Source organism: Plecotus auritus, assembly GCF_963455305.1.
Source record: "Plecotus auritus genome assembly, chromosome: 7".
In the NCBI taxonomy this organism is placed as follows: Eukaryota; Metazoa; Chordata; class Mammalia; order Chiroptera; family Vespertilionidae; genus Plecotus; species Plecotus auritus.
The window spans coordinates 9,625,076-9,638,877 of NC_137774.1; the positions used below are offsets into that span (position 1 = coordinate 9,625,076).

Sequence of the window (13,802 nt, forward strand, 5' to 3'; positions counted from 1 at the left end):
CCTAAGTCTCTTTCTACAGCTCAGCCAGGAGATTGGTCTAGTTCTCTCCTTCTTTCCATCTCATATTGTTTCTCTTTATATGAAACCTTTGGTCCCTAAACAGAAATTGCAAACACTGGTACAAGGCCAAACTCAGAAGTTCCTGAATTTATAAAAGGGTTCAGGCTCCTAAGCTGTCTTTGAATTCAGGCTCTTTTCCCCAGGGCCAAAAGCATTCAAAATTGCATTAACCTTGGGGTGGTTGTCTGCCTACAAGCTGATCCTCACCAAGGGTACCCTCATTAGGCAGTGTTGTAGTTCTGAGACACTGGAGGGAGAAGGATCCTCGAGACAGCCCATCTGATAGGCTTAAAGCAGCAGTCGCCAACCAGTGGTCTGTGACACTGGTGGTCTGTGAGGTCCGAAAGGTTGGGGACCGCTGCCTTAAAGTAAGGAAAAAGACACCCTCCTCCAAGACCCAGGCTTCCTTCTTCACTTAGCTATGACTGTTATGTGGTAGCCTTCTAAGGTCTCTCTATGCTTCCTCCTCAGGGATGGTTTGGTTTGGATAAAATGGCCTTTATTCCTTTAGGACAGTCGTCGGCAAACTGTAGCTCGCGAGCCACATGCGGCTCGAGAGCCACGGTTTGCCGCTCTGTTGACTAATGAGTTTGCCGACCACTGCTTTAGGACTATCAACATTACCTCCAGTTTACAGCCATGGCAGAACAAAACATCCAAAATTCCATCTACTTCTAGGTCCTAGGGAACCTACGTCTAAGTTAATTTACTTCACAGCTATACCCTCTTATTCTAGGGAAGTATGCTACAGCTGAAAACTTCGCTAATTATCTAGAGAGAATTCAAGACTAACTTCTCATCAGCCTCTTTCTCTCAACCTTGGACTACTAATTTTTGAGAGATATAATGAGGCAATGCAGTGGCCAAAGCGTTTTGCCACCATAGTGATTATCACCAGGGCATCAAGGCAGCCCTCATCTGCTTTCTCAAGGATAGCAGGGCCCTCTTCTCACCAAACCTTACTTCCCACAGACACCATCAGCAACTGAGCGTAGAAATGTCATCAGTAAAAGCAAGTCTCAGGATATGAGGGAAGAGGATAAGTGAAGGTTGAGATTTCCTCTTTCATAGACTAGTAAAAAAAACCTCTTGTACCCCATACAACATAAATTAAAAGCTCCTTACGATAAAAAAGCATGGTTATTTTGTGCTCTCCCTCATTTTTCACCCCAAAAGTTGAGGATCTGGAAGAGACATTTGTCTTCTGAATTGCCTCTTCTTACCCTTCAAAACTGTGAAGTGGCCATCACTCTTAAAACTCTGACAAGTTAAGCAATCAATACCTCTGGTAAGGCCCAACACATGTGAGTTGGGTAGTGAGTAGGAAAAAGAGAGAAAAATAGTAAATCAGAAGTAGGTGGACAGGAGATGGAGAGACAGCTGCATATGGTGAGTAGTAGTAGAGTATCACTAGTAATTCCTTCAGGTGTCATACTTCCCCCAAAGTCTCAACCCTGGCTTGGAGTAAACTAATGTGAAAGTATTCCTAAGGCTGTGAGAAATGCTACACCTGGACAGTAAAATTAATCCAAATGTCCAGGAATGTTCACCTTGCCCCTCAGGACAACCAGAGACTTAGCAATTCCATCTCTGCCTTGGAATGGTTAAACATTTACTTGAGGAACTCTCTCCCACTCCACCTAGCCCTTCAGGTGACTAAGTTGTGAATAGAGAAGTAACTCAATACCCCAAAACAGTCAAGCTATGGGGCAATCTTAAATAACAATGGAAATCCCAGTTCAGCACCAAAAATATTAACTTCCTTAAGACATTAACCTCACCATACAATTAAGGATGCCTGTCTGGGAAACGATAGTGCCGAACAAATTTAGGTACTGAACTGTATGGTTTCTAGTTAGCATTGGATGTGATAGGAATAAAAAAAAGTCCAGTTAGGTCCTAAGCATTTAGGCCCAAAATTGAAAAGGAAGCCATTGCTATGAGTGGAAACAATACACTCTACTAGAGTATATTCTAGGTTGAAGTTCACACTCCTAGTCATGAATTTGAAACATATAAAGACTAAAAAAATAATTTTTTCTCTGGAGCGTAACCAGGAACACAGGATTCCAGGAATTGGAACAACCTTGAGCTCTCCATTCTCCTTCTGGATAAACATGTGACAGCCCACAGGTAAGGGAACATACTTAAGAGTTTGGGGATTCAAAAGCAAGCTGGCAACCCTCATTACCACCGGTTTTTGAAAATTCAATTTCTTCCTAATTTTCTTGTTTTGGTGTACCCCGTAATTTTGTATAACTGCCAACCCCATTCATAATTTCCTGATACCTATCTTCCTCTTCCTGTCTCTTGATGGGTTTTACCTGCTCTCTGCCTACTTGTACCACAGCTAGCAGGAACGCAACACATACTACAAGGAAAAAATCAGTTCTGTGTCCTAAACCATGAAAGAAAAGGGAGAGCAATTATCTCCTCAGGTGGAGATAGTGAAGATTTTGGAGACAACAGTAATTTTAGCCTTACAAATAACTTTCTGGATTGGCAATGTATCCGGAAATCTCAACAGTGCTAGAAGACTAATTCCCATGCTGACCTTACTCATGGTAACATAGGTCTGGTCAGGGGTGGTGGTGGTGATCCTGGTTTAAGAGACTATTCTTCAATCTAAACACCTTCTCGCCAACTTCCCTGGATGACAGTTGAGCTCAAACCCACTTACCTCTCCCTTCAGGAGGAGTCAGGGTACATGAAGCTCAACTTTTTTGTTGGCCCAAGACTACCATTATTTGTGTAACTGTTTTCTACTTAAAAAAAAAGACATCTTACAGTTTTCTGCAACTTTTAAAATTTTCTTATTCCTAGTCTTGTGTTTTGAAACACCTCTTTAAACGGTGAGGACCTTTATTTTGGTAGTTTATGAATCTGCAGTGATTCTGAGACAAAGAACCCCTAAGATAAAGTGGAGGGGGGGAAATGCCTTTCATACCTAATTGGGTTTGCTCAGAGGGGACAGATTAAGAAGTAAATGCAATGGAGCAAGTGATACAGTAACAGGAAATATTTAATTTTCCAATCTCCACTTTCCATTTTTATAAACTCAAAGAAAAAATTTAATATATTACAAAATATCTGTACACAGACAAGGTACACCCGATGGGGGGCAAAAACAAAGAGAGAGAAAGGAATACAGTGTCAGGAACCTAAATCAGGGAGAATGAGGTGGCAACTGACACTTTTCTGATGTAGCATTCTCTCTCAAAACCTGCTAGTAACCATTTTAGTACTGTAACTATATATGCATATTATATATATATATATATACACACACATATATATACATATATATATATATATACACACACACACACACACAAGTGGTTGGATGATGTCTATGGCATAAGCTAACAGAAGTCCTACTTACAAATTTGTGCTAACTGCCCTGCTTTTAAACATATAGATCTGATGTCATTTTCAAATCCTTATCATTCCTATAGAAAGTTGAAAAAACTAAGGAAACTGGATCAAGCAATTTTGTTTTCAAAACCACAAAAATAACTATGGTAAAACCAGTTTTGCCTCATTCATGAACAGAATCAGATTTCTCATCTGTTCAAAATAATGTATTTAATGGACTTAATACCTCCCATGGTACAATACTTAACACCACTTTTGAATTATTTAAATTTGTAGTTTTCTAATAGTCAAGTTGAAATTCTGCCAAATCTTTACTTCCATTATGTTTATAGATAACACGGCTGAAAAATTAACAAATACCTTTTCTTCCTCCACACAGATTCCAGGATATTTAAGTGAGTTCCTTTTTTCCTCTGCTTTTAGAAATAGTCAAAATTACCAAACTTTTTTTTTTTCCATTTTAAATGTTAGACTCCCAAAATGGGGGTCTGGGGTTGAGATGGGATCATATATACACACACACACACACATACACTCACCCCTTTCCCTAGTAGCAGGGAATGATGGAGACATAGCATATCACTTCATATATTTGGCATAATTAAAAATAAAGGGTGAGAAGGGGAAGAAAAAAGTATTATTGATGACTGCTGATAATCAAAATATAATTAAAATGTATAGAAAATTTTATTCATATTTGATGGAAAACAAATTTTTTTTCACTGAATATATACTTCTTAGTTCTTTAATCAAAACTGGGAAAGTGGGGCTCAATGCCTCAAATTCAAATATTCTAAAATACAAAGGTCCATGTCTGAGGACTAAGAAGTCAACAGACAAAAGGTTCAGATTCCATGGCCGGTGTGGCTCAGTTTGTTGGGCATTGTACTGTGCACCAAAAGGTTGCCAGTTTGATTCCCAGACAGGGCACATGCCCAGGTTGTTGGCTCGATCCCCAGTTGGGGTTAGTAAAGGAGGCAGCCAATTGATGTTTCTCTTTCTCCCTCTCCCTTCCTCTCTAAACATCAATAAAAAAATCTTAAAAAATAAAAAGTTTCGATGAACTTTAACGCAACATACCAATACCACGTCAGTGAACCTAGCAAATCTAATTGAACATATTGGTATAAAAAGCCATCAATGCCAAAATGGCTAGTAGGTTCTTTCTAATCAATGTTTGGCCCTGAGGGCAAAGCCAGACCAAAACCCAAAGAATAAAGAAATACACACACCAGGAATCTACCTATTTCAGTGACAGGGAAAAATAATCTTCATGTAAGTATCTGAAGAGGGTTTTTCTTTCATTTCTCTAAAGTTTTTTATTAGTGCATCTTTCTCTTACAAGTAGTCTTTAATTTTTTAATATAAGAACTTGGCATTGAAACATGAAACTTCACTTGAGTTCTGAAAACTATTCTTCAAGATGCTGAAGCACATTTGCCTTTTCTTTGTAAAAAAGGAGCTAACCTACTTTTCACAAATGTCTAAGTCTGTGCAGATAATTTATATAAATGTGTATGTTCTTAAAACACATTATATGCTGGTACTCACATAGAAACAAAAGCCAGAATGAGAAGCCTCCCAAGTTATCCCACCCTGAAAACCTTTCCCTTTCCCATTTCCTTTTTATAATAAGGAAAAATACTTGCCATGAAATCATAATTTAATCCCTTTTAACCAAAACCCAATCTCTCCAGAGGAAAATCCCTAAAAGAATTGGCAGGATATACATGCGGAGATGTGTATATGTCAATACTGTTCTTTCTTATGTTCTGCTCTTTCAAAGTATTTTTTAAAAAGGTTTCAGGTATTGAAATATCTTCAGAAAAATATCTACCTTAAACTAAGTTACATTTCCATGTATTTCCAGGATGTTTCTTTTCTCTTTGACAATATTAAAATGCTCTGTTTCAAAGGTTTGGTTTTTTGGGTTTTTTTTTTTTTTACATAAAAATATATGTGTAAACAGTATGCTAACTGCTCTTACTAGTCCTCTAGGTCTGAAGGCATCATCTCTAGTCCCAACTCAGCAGCAATGGCCTAGGCTGTCTGCATTTATAAATCAACTTCACCATCAGAACATGGTTTTAAAAAACAACGAAAAACATTTTAGAATTCAAGAGTTACAGAGAACAAAAAAAGTGTTTGAATTTCCTTTCCTTTATTTCAAAAAAGGTAAAGAATTATCCCAGGTTCTTGGGCATCTCAACGATTAATTTTTTCCAAACAAATGCCTCAAAAAGAGACAAAGAAAAACTCTATGAAGATGGGGTAAAAAAGGGAAAAGATAGGATAAAGTCTACCTACTTGCCCAAGAATGCCACTTTCTACAACCTGCTTCATATGCAGGAAGAGGGGTCATGTCTTTTGCCAAAGCAAACTTTAAAGATGAGTAATTTATTTGGAAAAAAGGAATGTTAAAGATGCTCAATGGGGAAAAAAGAAGAGTTTACTTGAAAGCAAAAATGGGAGGTGGTAGAGAGGAAGGAAACATTTATTTAAATCAGCCAGTCACTCTTTGCCCCTTACAGCAAAAGCCTAAGAGCAGCTCAAATTTTGTGAACACTATTCTTTCTTTAAAAAACAAAACAAAAAATCCAAAAAAAACTAAATTCAAAGGAACAAAACATAAAAAAATAATCCTCAAACTTTAAAAACCTAAAGAGCCTCTCCAGGGCCATTTCAAAAACTGAAACTGTTCTCTTTTTCTTCTGCTCAAGAAGTGCGGGCAATGAACTCATAAAGCATTTACTTTTCCATTTAATGACCCTCTCCAAATTCTCTACTTATATTTACTAGGTAGAGCTGAAGTAAATGTTCTGACTATAACCAACCCATCCAGGGGTAAATGCTGCCAACATCATTATTTTATAGGTCTCGTGCTTAGTAGCAAGTGAGCAAGGAATACAATGAGTAGCTTTAAAATAGCCAAATGCAGATGATTACCTCGCTCTGGCAAATGATTTCATTAAAGGTTCAGAGGACTGGATGGAGGATGGACAGGGAAGGAATCTTTCAGGACACTGAAGTCTCTGGGTTAGTAAGGAACTCCTCTCCCTCTTCCCCCTCTTGGCGGGACTCTTGTAGGCCCCCGATAGAGTTTTCCATAAGCAGAAGACTGAGCTGGGCCCCCCCAGTTAAGGCCTGCTCCTGAGCTGCTGGCTCCACTGGTTCCTGGCCCCAGCTCCCCAAAGTTTTGCAATTTGGTCTCTGCATGTGCCACAGAGTTGCTGCTTCCCTCAGCCTTCAGGAATGGTTGCCCGACCACTGAGTGTAATGCTAAGGGGACCCTGGCAAAACGGAGGTCCTGGTCCCCTGGAAACTGCACTGACCCTGTACCCTGGTAACTGCTGGACTCCCCAAGGTGGCTCACAGAGCCTGAGAAGGTCCTGTTCTTCACCAGGGTCTGGGCCAAGGATTCTGTCAAGGCTGGACCAGAGTTGCGTTCATCAGTGTCAGTGGCACTGAACCCTGTTTCAGGCCCATCAGTGTTTCCGTAAGTCCTGTTGGGATGGGATCGGGTAGAGTATTCCATTGGTCTCAAGGCCTGGTGCTCATGTGGCAGGTGGCCAGGAGGCTCTGCTTCAGGCTGGGATAAAAGTTGCAGCAAGGCGGCTGTCACGGCTGGGTTCAACTCCTGGGGGACGCTGGAAAGATCGCCTTCAACCAGAGGGGGTGGAGGTGGCGGCGGTGGAGGTCCGGGGGGCTCAGGGGGCCTCTTCTCTGGTGGAAGAATGTGAGGAGGACATGCTGTGGAAGGGTTACTTCTTTTAACACCATCTTAAAAATCACATGTGATTATAAACACAAACATACATACACACACTCACACACACAAACACTACCCAACATAAACATATATCAATACAAGTAACCAAATATATATATAAAGAATAAAATCTTGGGATCAGGAAATTTCAATTTATAAATAAAATCAAGTGATTAAAGCAAAACAGTTGCATTCTGGATCTAACAGCTGTTGTAAAAAGATCATATGTTTCAAATATTGTTCTGATTTTTGTCTGAGATTTCCTCCATTTCCTTCCTTAAGGAACTGTTCTAATAATGTAGGCTGTTGGCAGCCTTCCTGCCCCTTTTTGCTGTTGAATCAAAACATTAATGAAAATAAAGTAGAAAGAAGGAAGATGAGAGGGAACAATATACATGCTGTGGTCACATTTCTAGGACATAATCTTGCTGTACAATGGAGACCTTGCATAGACTCAGCTAACACATTTTACAGAATGCTTAATAATAATAAGGTTAACACCTGAAATAGAACTTAAAGAACATACAAGAGAGATGAAATAAAGTAAAAACCTTTCATTATCATCATGTATAAATATACACTTGATTCTCCAAACTTCAGTCCCTCTCCCCATAACCACATTCTGAAGAATGGAATATTAACCACCATACTGTCATTCAGCTTCCTATGTTATAGTAATTATAAAGACTAAAGTAATCTATAATAATTTTCTTTTTTGTTTCCCAACCTCCTGCATTTTTTCCATGCTATAAGAAAAATTACTATAGCAATGTCATGCAGAATGGGCTGTTAATAAACATCTGTTTATCTTGGAGACAGTGACAAGAACTGAGTATTCAGAAATGTATTAAATTAATATTATGCTTTGTCTTTCCAAAGATCTTTGTCTTTCTAAGCCACTCTCCAGACTTTTCCCCACTGCTGGCTAAGTTTGCCCAAGCATGCCAATCACTCTCTGAAAATGAACTCCTGCCAGACAGCAGGTTAGAGATATAAATGACATGAGTTTGAGAACATAAAAACCCAAGTACACTCAAAACAGTACATTTAGAGAGGTGCAAGTTACCCTGCTGGAAAAAAGGCTTAATGTTTTGGGATATCTTCCAAATGATTGATTTTCCGTTCCCTAGATTTTGAAATATCTATATAATAAATTCTTATTATCTGAGCTAGTAATATAAAGTCATTCCTCAGACAAGGAAAAAGTAGTTTTTAGTTATAATTAGATATTTTGGTAGCATATTTACCACAATTATATTTTGCAAAGATAAAAAAGTAAGTATGAGCATGCAGATGAAAACACTACAAAATTGTGAAGTTATGCAGTAGAAGGATGAGATCAGATGCAATATGTAACATACAAATAAGGGCAACCAACAGTCCCAATTTACCCAGGACTGAGAGGGTTCCCAAATTGCCAACTTTCACTTTTAAAATCAGGATTGCACAGAGATAAGCTGGTCACCCTATATACAGTACCTGCTCAAGTAACTTGTTGACAGACTGGCTGGTTGACTAGGTGGTAGGAAAAATGAATTTAAGGACAAAAAAATTAGCTATGAAAATTCACAACCTGAAAAGTAGACATTCTAAAAGAGGAGAGCTAACTGAACTACATACAAACATCTATAGATTTCAGAGATTTTTGCTGCCAATGCTACATATCTCATTACATAAAAACATCACAGTACCGGTTAGTTTTTAAAGAATTTTTTTGGACAATACATGAAACGGACACCAGGTTGTTGGTGGTGGGTTTTCTGTGTGTGTGTTTTTTTTAATGCTGAGAGAAAATGACTTTAAAAATACCCAACTGCAAAAGTGAGCAAAACTAAACTTAAACTTTTCCAGATATACTACTTACTATTCACATTTAAAGTTTGACTTTTATGTAATTAGCCAGGTTGTTTCAGTAATATAAAGTCATATTTTGAGCTCAAATTTTTTACATGTATGAGGATGAAAACTATTTCAAAGTAGCAAAAGCAGATAGATTGTAAAAAACTATTAAAGTAAGGTTAATAAAAAACTTTGTTTTTAATCCTCATCTGAGGATATGCTTTCATTGACTTGAGAGAGAGAAGAAGGGAGAGAGAGAGAGAGAGACAGACAGACAGACAGACAGACATCGATGGGGGAGAGAAATATCGATTGGTTGCCTCCCATCTGAACCTGTAACCTAGGCGCCTGCCCTGACCGGAAATCGAACCCAGGACCTTTTAGTGTACAGGATGACACTCCAACCAACTAAGCCACCCAGACAGGGCTAATAAAACTTCTTAAAGGAATTAAAAATAAAGATCACATTTAAAATATCATACTGTTGTAAGATTTAGTGTTAACAATATTGCCAATCTTTAACAATCTGTACTAATGGATGGAGGTGTTAATGAAAGGTACAAGTAACTTTAAAACTTTATTTGACTCATCAGTTTTCAACCATAACCCTTTCCCAACAAGCATAGAGAAGCTAAACAGTAGCCAAAGTGATAGATTTTCACCTTCTGCAGCTTATTTAGTCTGCCCTCTGGTGGAAGTGCTAATGAACAGTAAAATGGCCGAAGAGGCAGCAGGGGAGAAACAACAGGAGAGACACAGGAGACACCAACTGGTTAATCCAGGGGTGACTGTAATAATTAGGAGTGACATTTTTATTCTCCTCTGAAAAGTAAATCCAACATTTTTTTACCATAGGCCAGGCCTTAATTTTGGTTCAATTTCATCATTTAGCTGATAGCTTGTTGGCTCAATTATTGAGTGAATATCTTTCAATCACTATGCTATTTATTTAATTTGAACCACTTCTTTCAGGTATTTTGATAATAGCTGAAATTTTTTTTGCGGGGGTATGAGAGATGATACAAAGAGGCCTCCTTTAATTCTAGATTAGCTTTCTCTGTTATTCCATGTCCTGGAGTCAACTGAAATCAGATGACAGAATAGCAAAGTGAATTAAGAAACACATTAAAAGGGCACACAAGTTCTAAATTCTGGTTCTGCCAATAATATGGTTCCAGCAGTGGGACCATCGACAGGCTTTCTTTCCTTTTTTAAATAAGCAGGCTAATTTAAACTCGCTGGATTGCAGTTTCCCTATCTGTAAAATATAAGGGTTAATTTTATTTATTTTATCTTCCAGTTTTAAAAAGCTTTACATATGAAAAATAGATTCTATATTTGACTCTCTACCAGTGGAAATAAGGCATATACTTTCTGCACCATCCCATATGAAATGTGAATGCAGGACCCTGAAGTTGAAGGTTAGTGAATCTCTTCAACCCTTGTACCTCTTCTCATTCCCCAATTCATGGGGTCTTCATGGACAGCAAAAATTTCCAAGGAGTTGAAAACACTTTTAGATAAATAACGATTTTGCAAACAGACTGAATCAGAATTGATCAGAAACTTCTTTTCCTTCTAATAAATTGCATGCTGTGGTCATGTGAGATCAAGGTATAACAAACATATTTTCTTTTATAAGTTTTTTTTTTCCTTTATATAATGCTCATTTCCTAAGCTAAAATCCATTCAATTGTCTCTTTCAGGAACACATATTTTAAAGGAATCACTTTTATATGCTATTAATTTTTGAAAAATAAATGTATGGTGTTATCTATTTAGAAATATCCCCAAATTACTCTTCATGAGATTAACAATGATGTTTTATTAGGGTTTTCTTGAATGTATCTTCCAGGCAAGACTCTGGTATCCAGCATCCACTACACTAGAGTACCACTGACTATTTGCACAATCTGATGGTTTGTTTGGAAGGCAGATTTTCAAGAGTTAGTTGGCCACCATATACACAGTAGTTCAAATATGTCACTAGTTATGGTTGTGGTTTCTGTGGGTTAGAACACAGGGGCTTTACTTACCTACCTCCTAAGAAATGGAAAAACAATCAGTATATGAAAAGGTGCTTTGAAAAGCTTTGAGACTTAAATAAAAGAAGCCGGACAAGAAATACATCACTTGTTGGTATGTTCTCCTGTAGACTAGGTTACAGAAAAACTGAAACTGATGCCATTGATGTGAAAAAGAAAATGTTAAAGAGATTTTTAAGAGGATCAACAGCACCTGAGCTCAATGAGATTCATGACCGGTCTGTTTACCTGCTGCCTCCTCCTGTGGCATTGTGGGAGTTCTTCGGGGCCCCTGTAGCCCACTGTTCTTGTCACTGTTGTTTTCCTCCAGGTTGCCTGCTGGCTCCTGGGTTTTCATCAGCTGACTCAAGAGAACTGCCAACATATTCTGCATGTCAGCTGGTGTGCTCGAAGCTTCAGGGGTCTTCTGTTCTGCTGAAGGCTGGACCACTGAAGCTGGGGGTGCCTCCTTTACAGATTCCTCTGGGGCCATGGGCTCTGAGTCCTGCTGCTGGGAAGTGGCTTCTGTTAGGGCACTGATAGATTGGTTCAGGGCCTCTAGCTGCTGCTGTATCTCAGGGTTGGAGTGGATGTTAAGCAGCTGTACCATTTGAGGGATGCTCAGGTCGGTTTGGCTCTGCAGCAGATTCAATAATACTGCCAATTCACTTTGATTCAATTGTTGTGTGATGTCACCGAGACCTGTAAGGAGAGAGTGAAGCCAATATAAGAGGATGAGGCAGGGCAAAGACTTCTGCATTCTTCAATTGGCAATAGCAACTTATAATATCCAGTGAATGAAATTTCATTTTAAATGTCTCATTTTTCATGCCTCAAATCGTCATGACACCATTTGTTATTCTTTTTTTTTTTAATTTACTGATTTTAGAGAGGGAATAGGAGGGAGAGGAGGGAGAGGAGGGAGAGGAAGAGAGGGATAGAGGGAGAGAGGGAGAGAGAGAAACATGGATCTGCTACTCCACCCATCTATGCACTCATTAGTTGCATGTGCCCCATCTAGGAATGGAACCCACAACCTTGGGATGATGATACTCCAATCAACTGAGCTACCCAGCCAGGGCCACAATTAGTTAATTCTTTATATTACTGCTTAAAAAATGCATGGACTCGCCCAGCTGGTGTGGCTCAGTTGGTTGAGCGTCCCGTGCACCAAGAGGTCACTAGTTCAATTCCCAGTCAGGGCACATGCCCGGGTTGCAGACTCAATCCCCAGTAGAAGAGATGCAGGAGGCAGCCGCTCAATGTTTCTATCTCTCCCTTCCACTCTCTCTAAAATCAATAAAAACATATTTTTTTAAAGTTCTAAAAATAAATAAAAATTCATGGACTAACTCAAATATCTCTGTATTGTAAGTAAAAGTTACTTCATTTAACCTTTATTTATCCCTAGAAATCTGGCAATTATTCAGGGGTGTTTATTTTTAAAGCTTCCTGAATGATTCTAATGTGTAGCCAGCACTGAAAATTACTGTTGTAGGTGGACAGGGAAGGGAAAGTGAGCCAAGGAAAGAATATCTGTAGTTCAGAAAAACTGTTGTTCCCACAGAACTACTTTGTTATAATAGTTCATTACTATACAATTTTGTATATATTTAAATCAGATAACAGTCTACAGAACTAACTACATTTAGCAATTGTGATTTAACATCATTGGCTTCTAAGGTATTATCAAACCTAACATATACAGGGCTTCAAATTATGTTTTAGAGATCCATGGGTGAACTAACCTTAAATTAAATTTGGCTCACTTAATTCACTGATTTATACCACACATCTAATTGAGATATAGTATTCCTTACTTCAGGAATAGAAAATACATCTATTGTAGGCTTTCTAAACCACAGGTACAAAACTTGGTTTATCTCCTTTTCCCTATAATCAGAACACCAACCTCTTTATTAATGCTTCAAGTGGCTAAAAATTAAAACACACAAACATCCTTGCACTTAACCTTTAAAACCTGCCAAAATGTGCTTAAAAGAAGCACAAAGTCTCTATCCCAGCACTGACCTATTGTATCCCCAGCCTCAGGCTCCACCTTGACAGGAGCAGGCTGTGGTGGTGCTGGGCTGTTGTTCTTCACAGGCTCAGCACTTGTCCCTGAGGTAGTTTCTTTTCGAGAGGCTTTGGATGGAGGTGGCTCTTCTACCACAACACCACTTTGTCGCTGCCGTCGCCGTTTCTTACTCCATAATTCATGACAATCCTGCCAGTGAGGGAGGCTGAAAAAAGACAAAGCAGAGGGGAAATGTGTGTGGGAATGTGGCAGTGAGTAAACAGAAGAAAGAGAGATTAAAATGGGAAGGCAAAGAGCAGTTGAAAAATGGAAAGAATAAGGAAAACGTAAAAATAACCAGAGAAGTTAGTAAATAAATAGTAATAGTGTAAAAGGAATCATGACATATAATAGTCTGAGGAAGTAAAAGTCCAAAAGCCTAAAAGACTTCTACAATGAGAAATGAGGATTTTGCTAATATCAGAGACACACCTGCTACAAAAATGCTCATATTCCTGCCAAGTAGTTAAGTCTTATAGTTCTTACTTGATATAACAATAATAAAAGAGAACTTTATTGGTCAAGTTTCAGTTGGGAATAAATAGCACAGAGATGACTGGCTTGTTAATAGCTACAAAGAGTCCAGGCAAAGTGGTGATTTAAATTTTGTAATAACATAAGCATATCATGATGAAATCCCCTCTGTGTAATATCAATT

At 38.5% G+C, this 13,802-nt stretch overlaps 1 protein-coding gene across 7 annotated transcripts in view; it reads right to left on the reverse strand.

Annotated features, from left to right (window-relative positions):
- Positions 1 to 13,802, reverse strand: part of CDK12 (cyclin dependent kinase 12) — a 74,587-nt gene that overhangs the window by 22,989 nt on the left and 37,796 nt on the right. For 3 of the 7 annotated variants that reach the window (XR_013961135.1, XR_013961136.1, XR_013961139.1), the window contains exons 12-13: positions 13,099 to 13,310; positions 11,317 to 11,769 (exon numbers count right to left, since the gene is read on the reverse strand). Coding sequence is in view for 2 of the 7 variants with exons in the window: in XM_080679031.1 (XP_080535157.1) it covers positions 6,473 to 7,185; positions 11,317 to 11,769; positions 13,099 to 13,310 (1,378 nt within the window). In the remaining 5 variants the exon portion in view is untranslated. Of the gene's footprint in view, positions 1 to 3,896; positions 7,186 to 11,316; positions 11,770 to 13,098; positions 13,311 to 13,802 lie in introns of those variants that run through there. The other 4 variants (XR_013961137.1, XR_013961138.1, XM_080679032.1 and 1 more) reach the window with 4 other exon arrangements.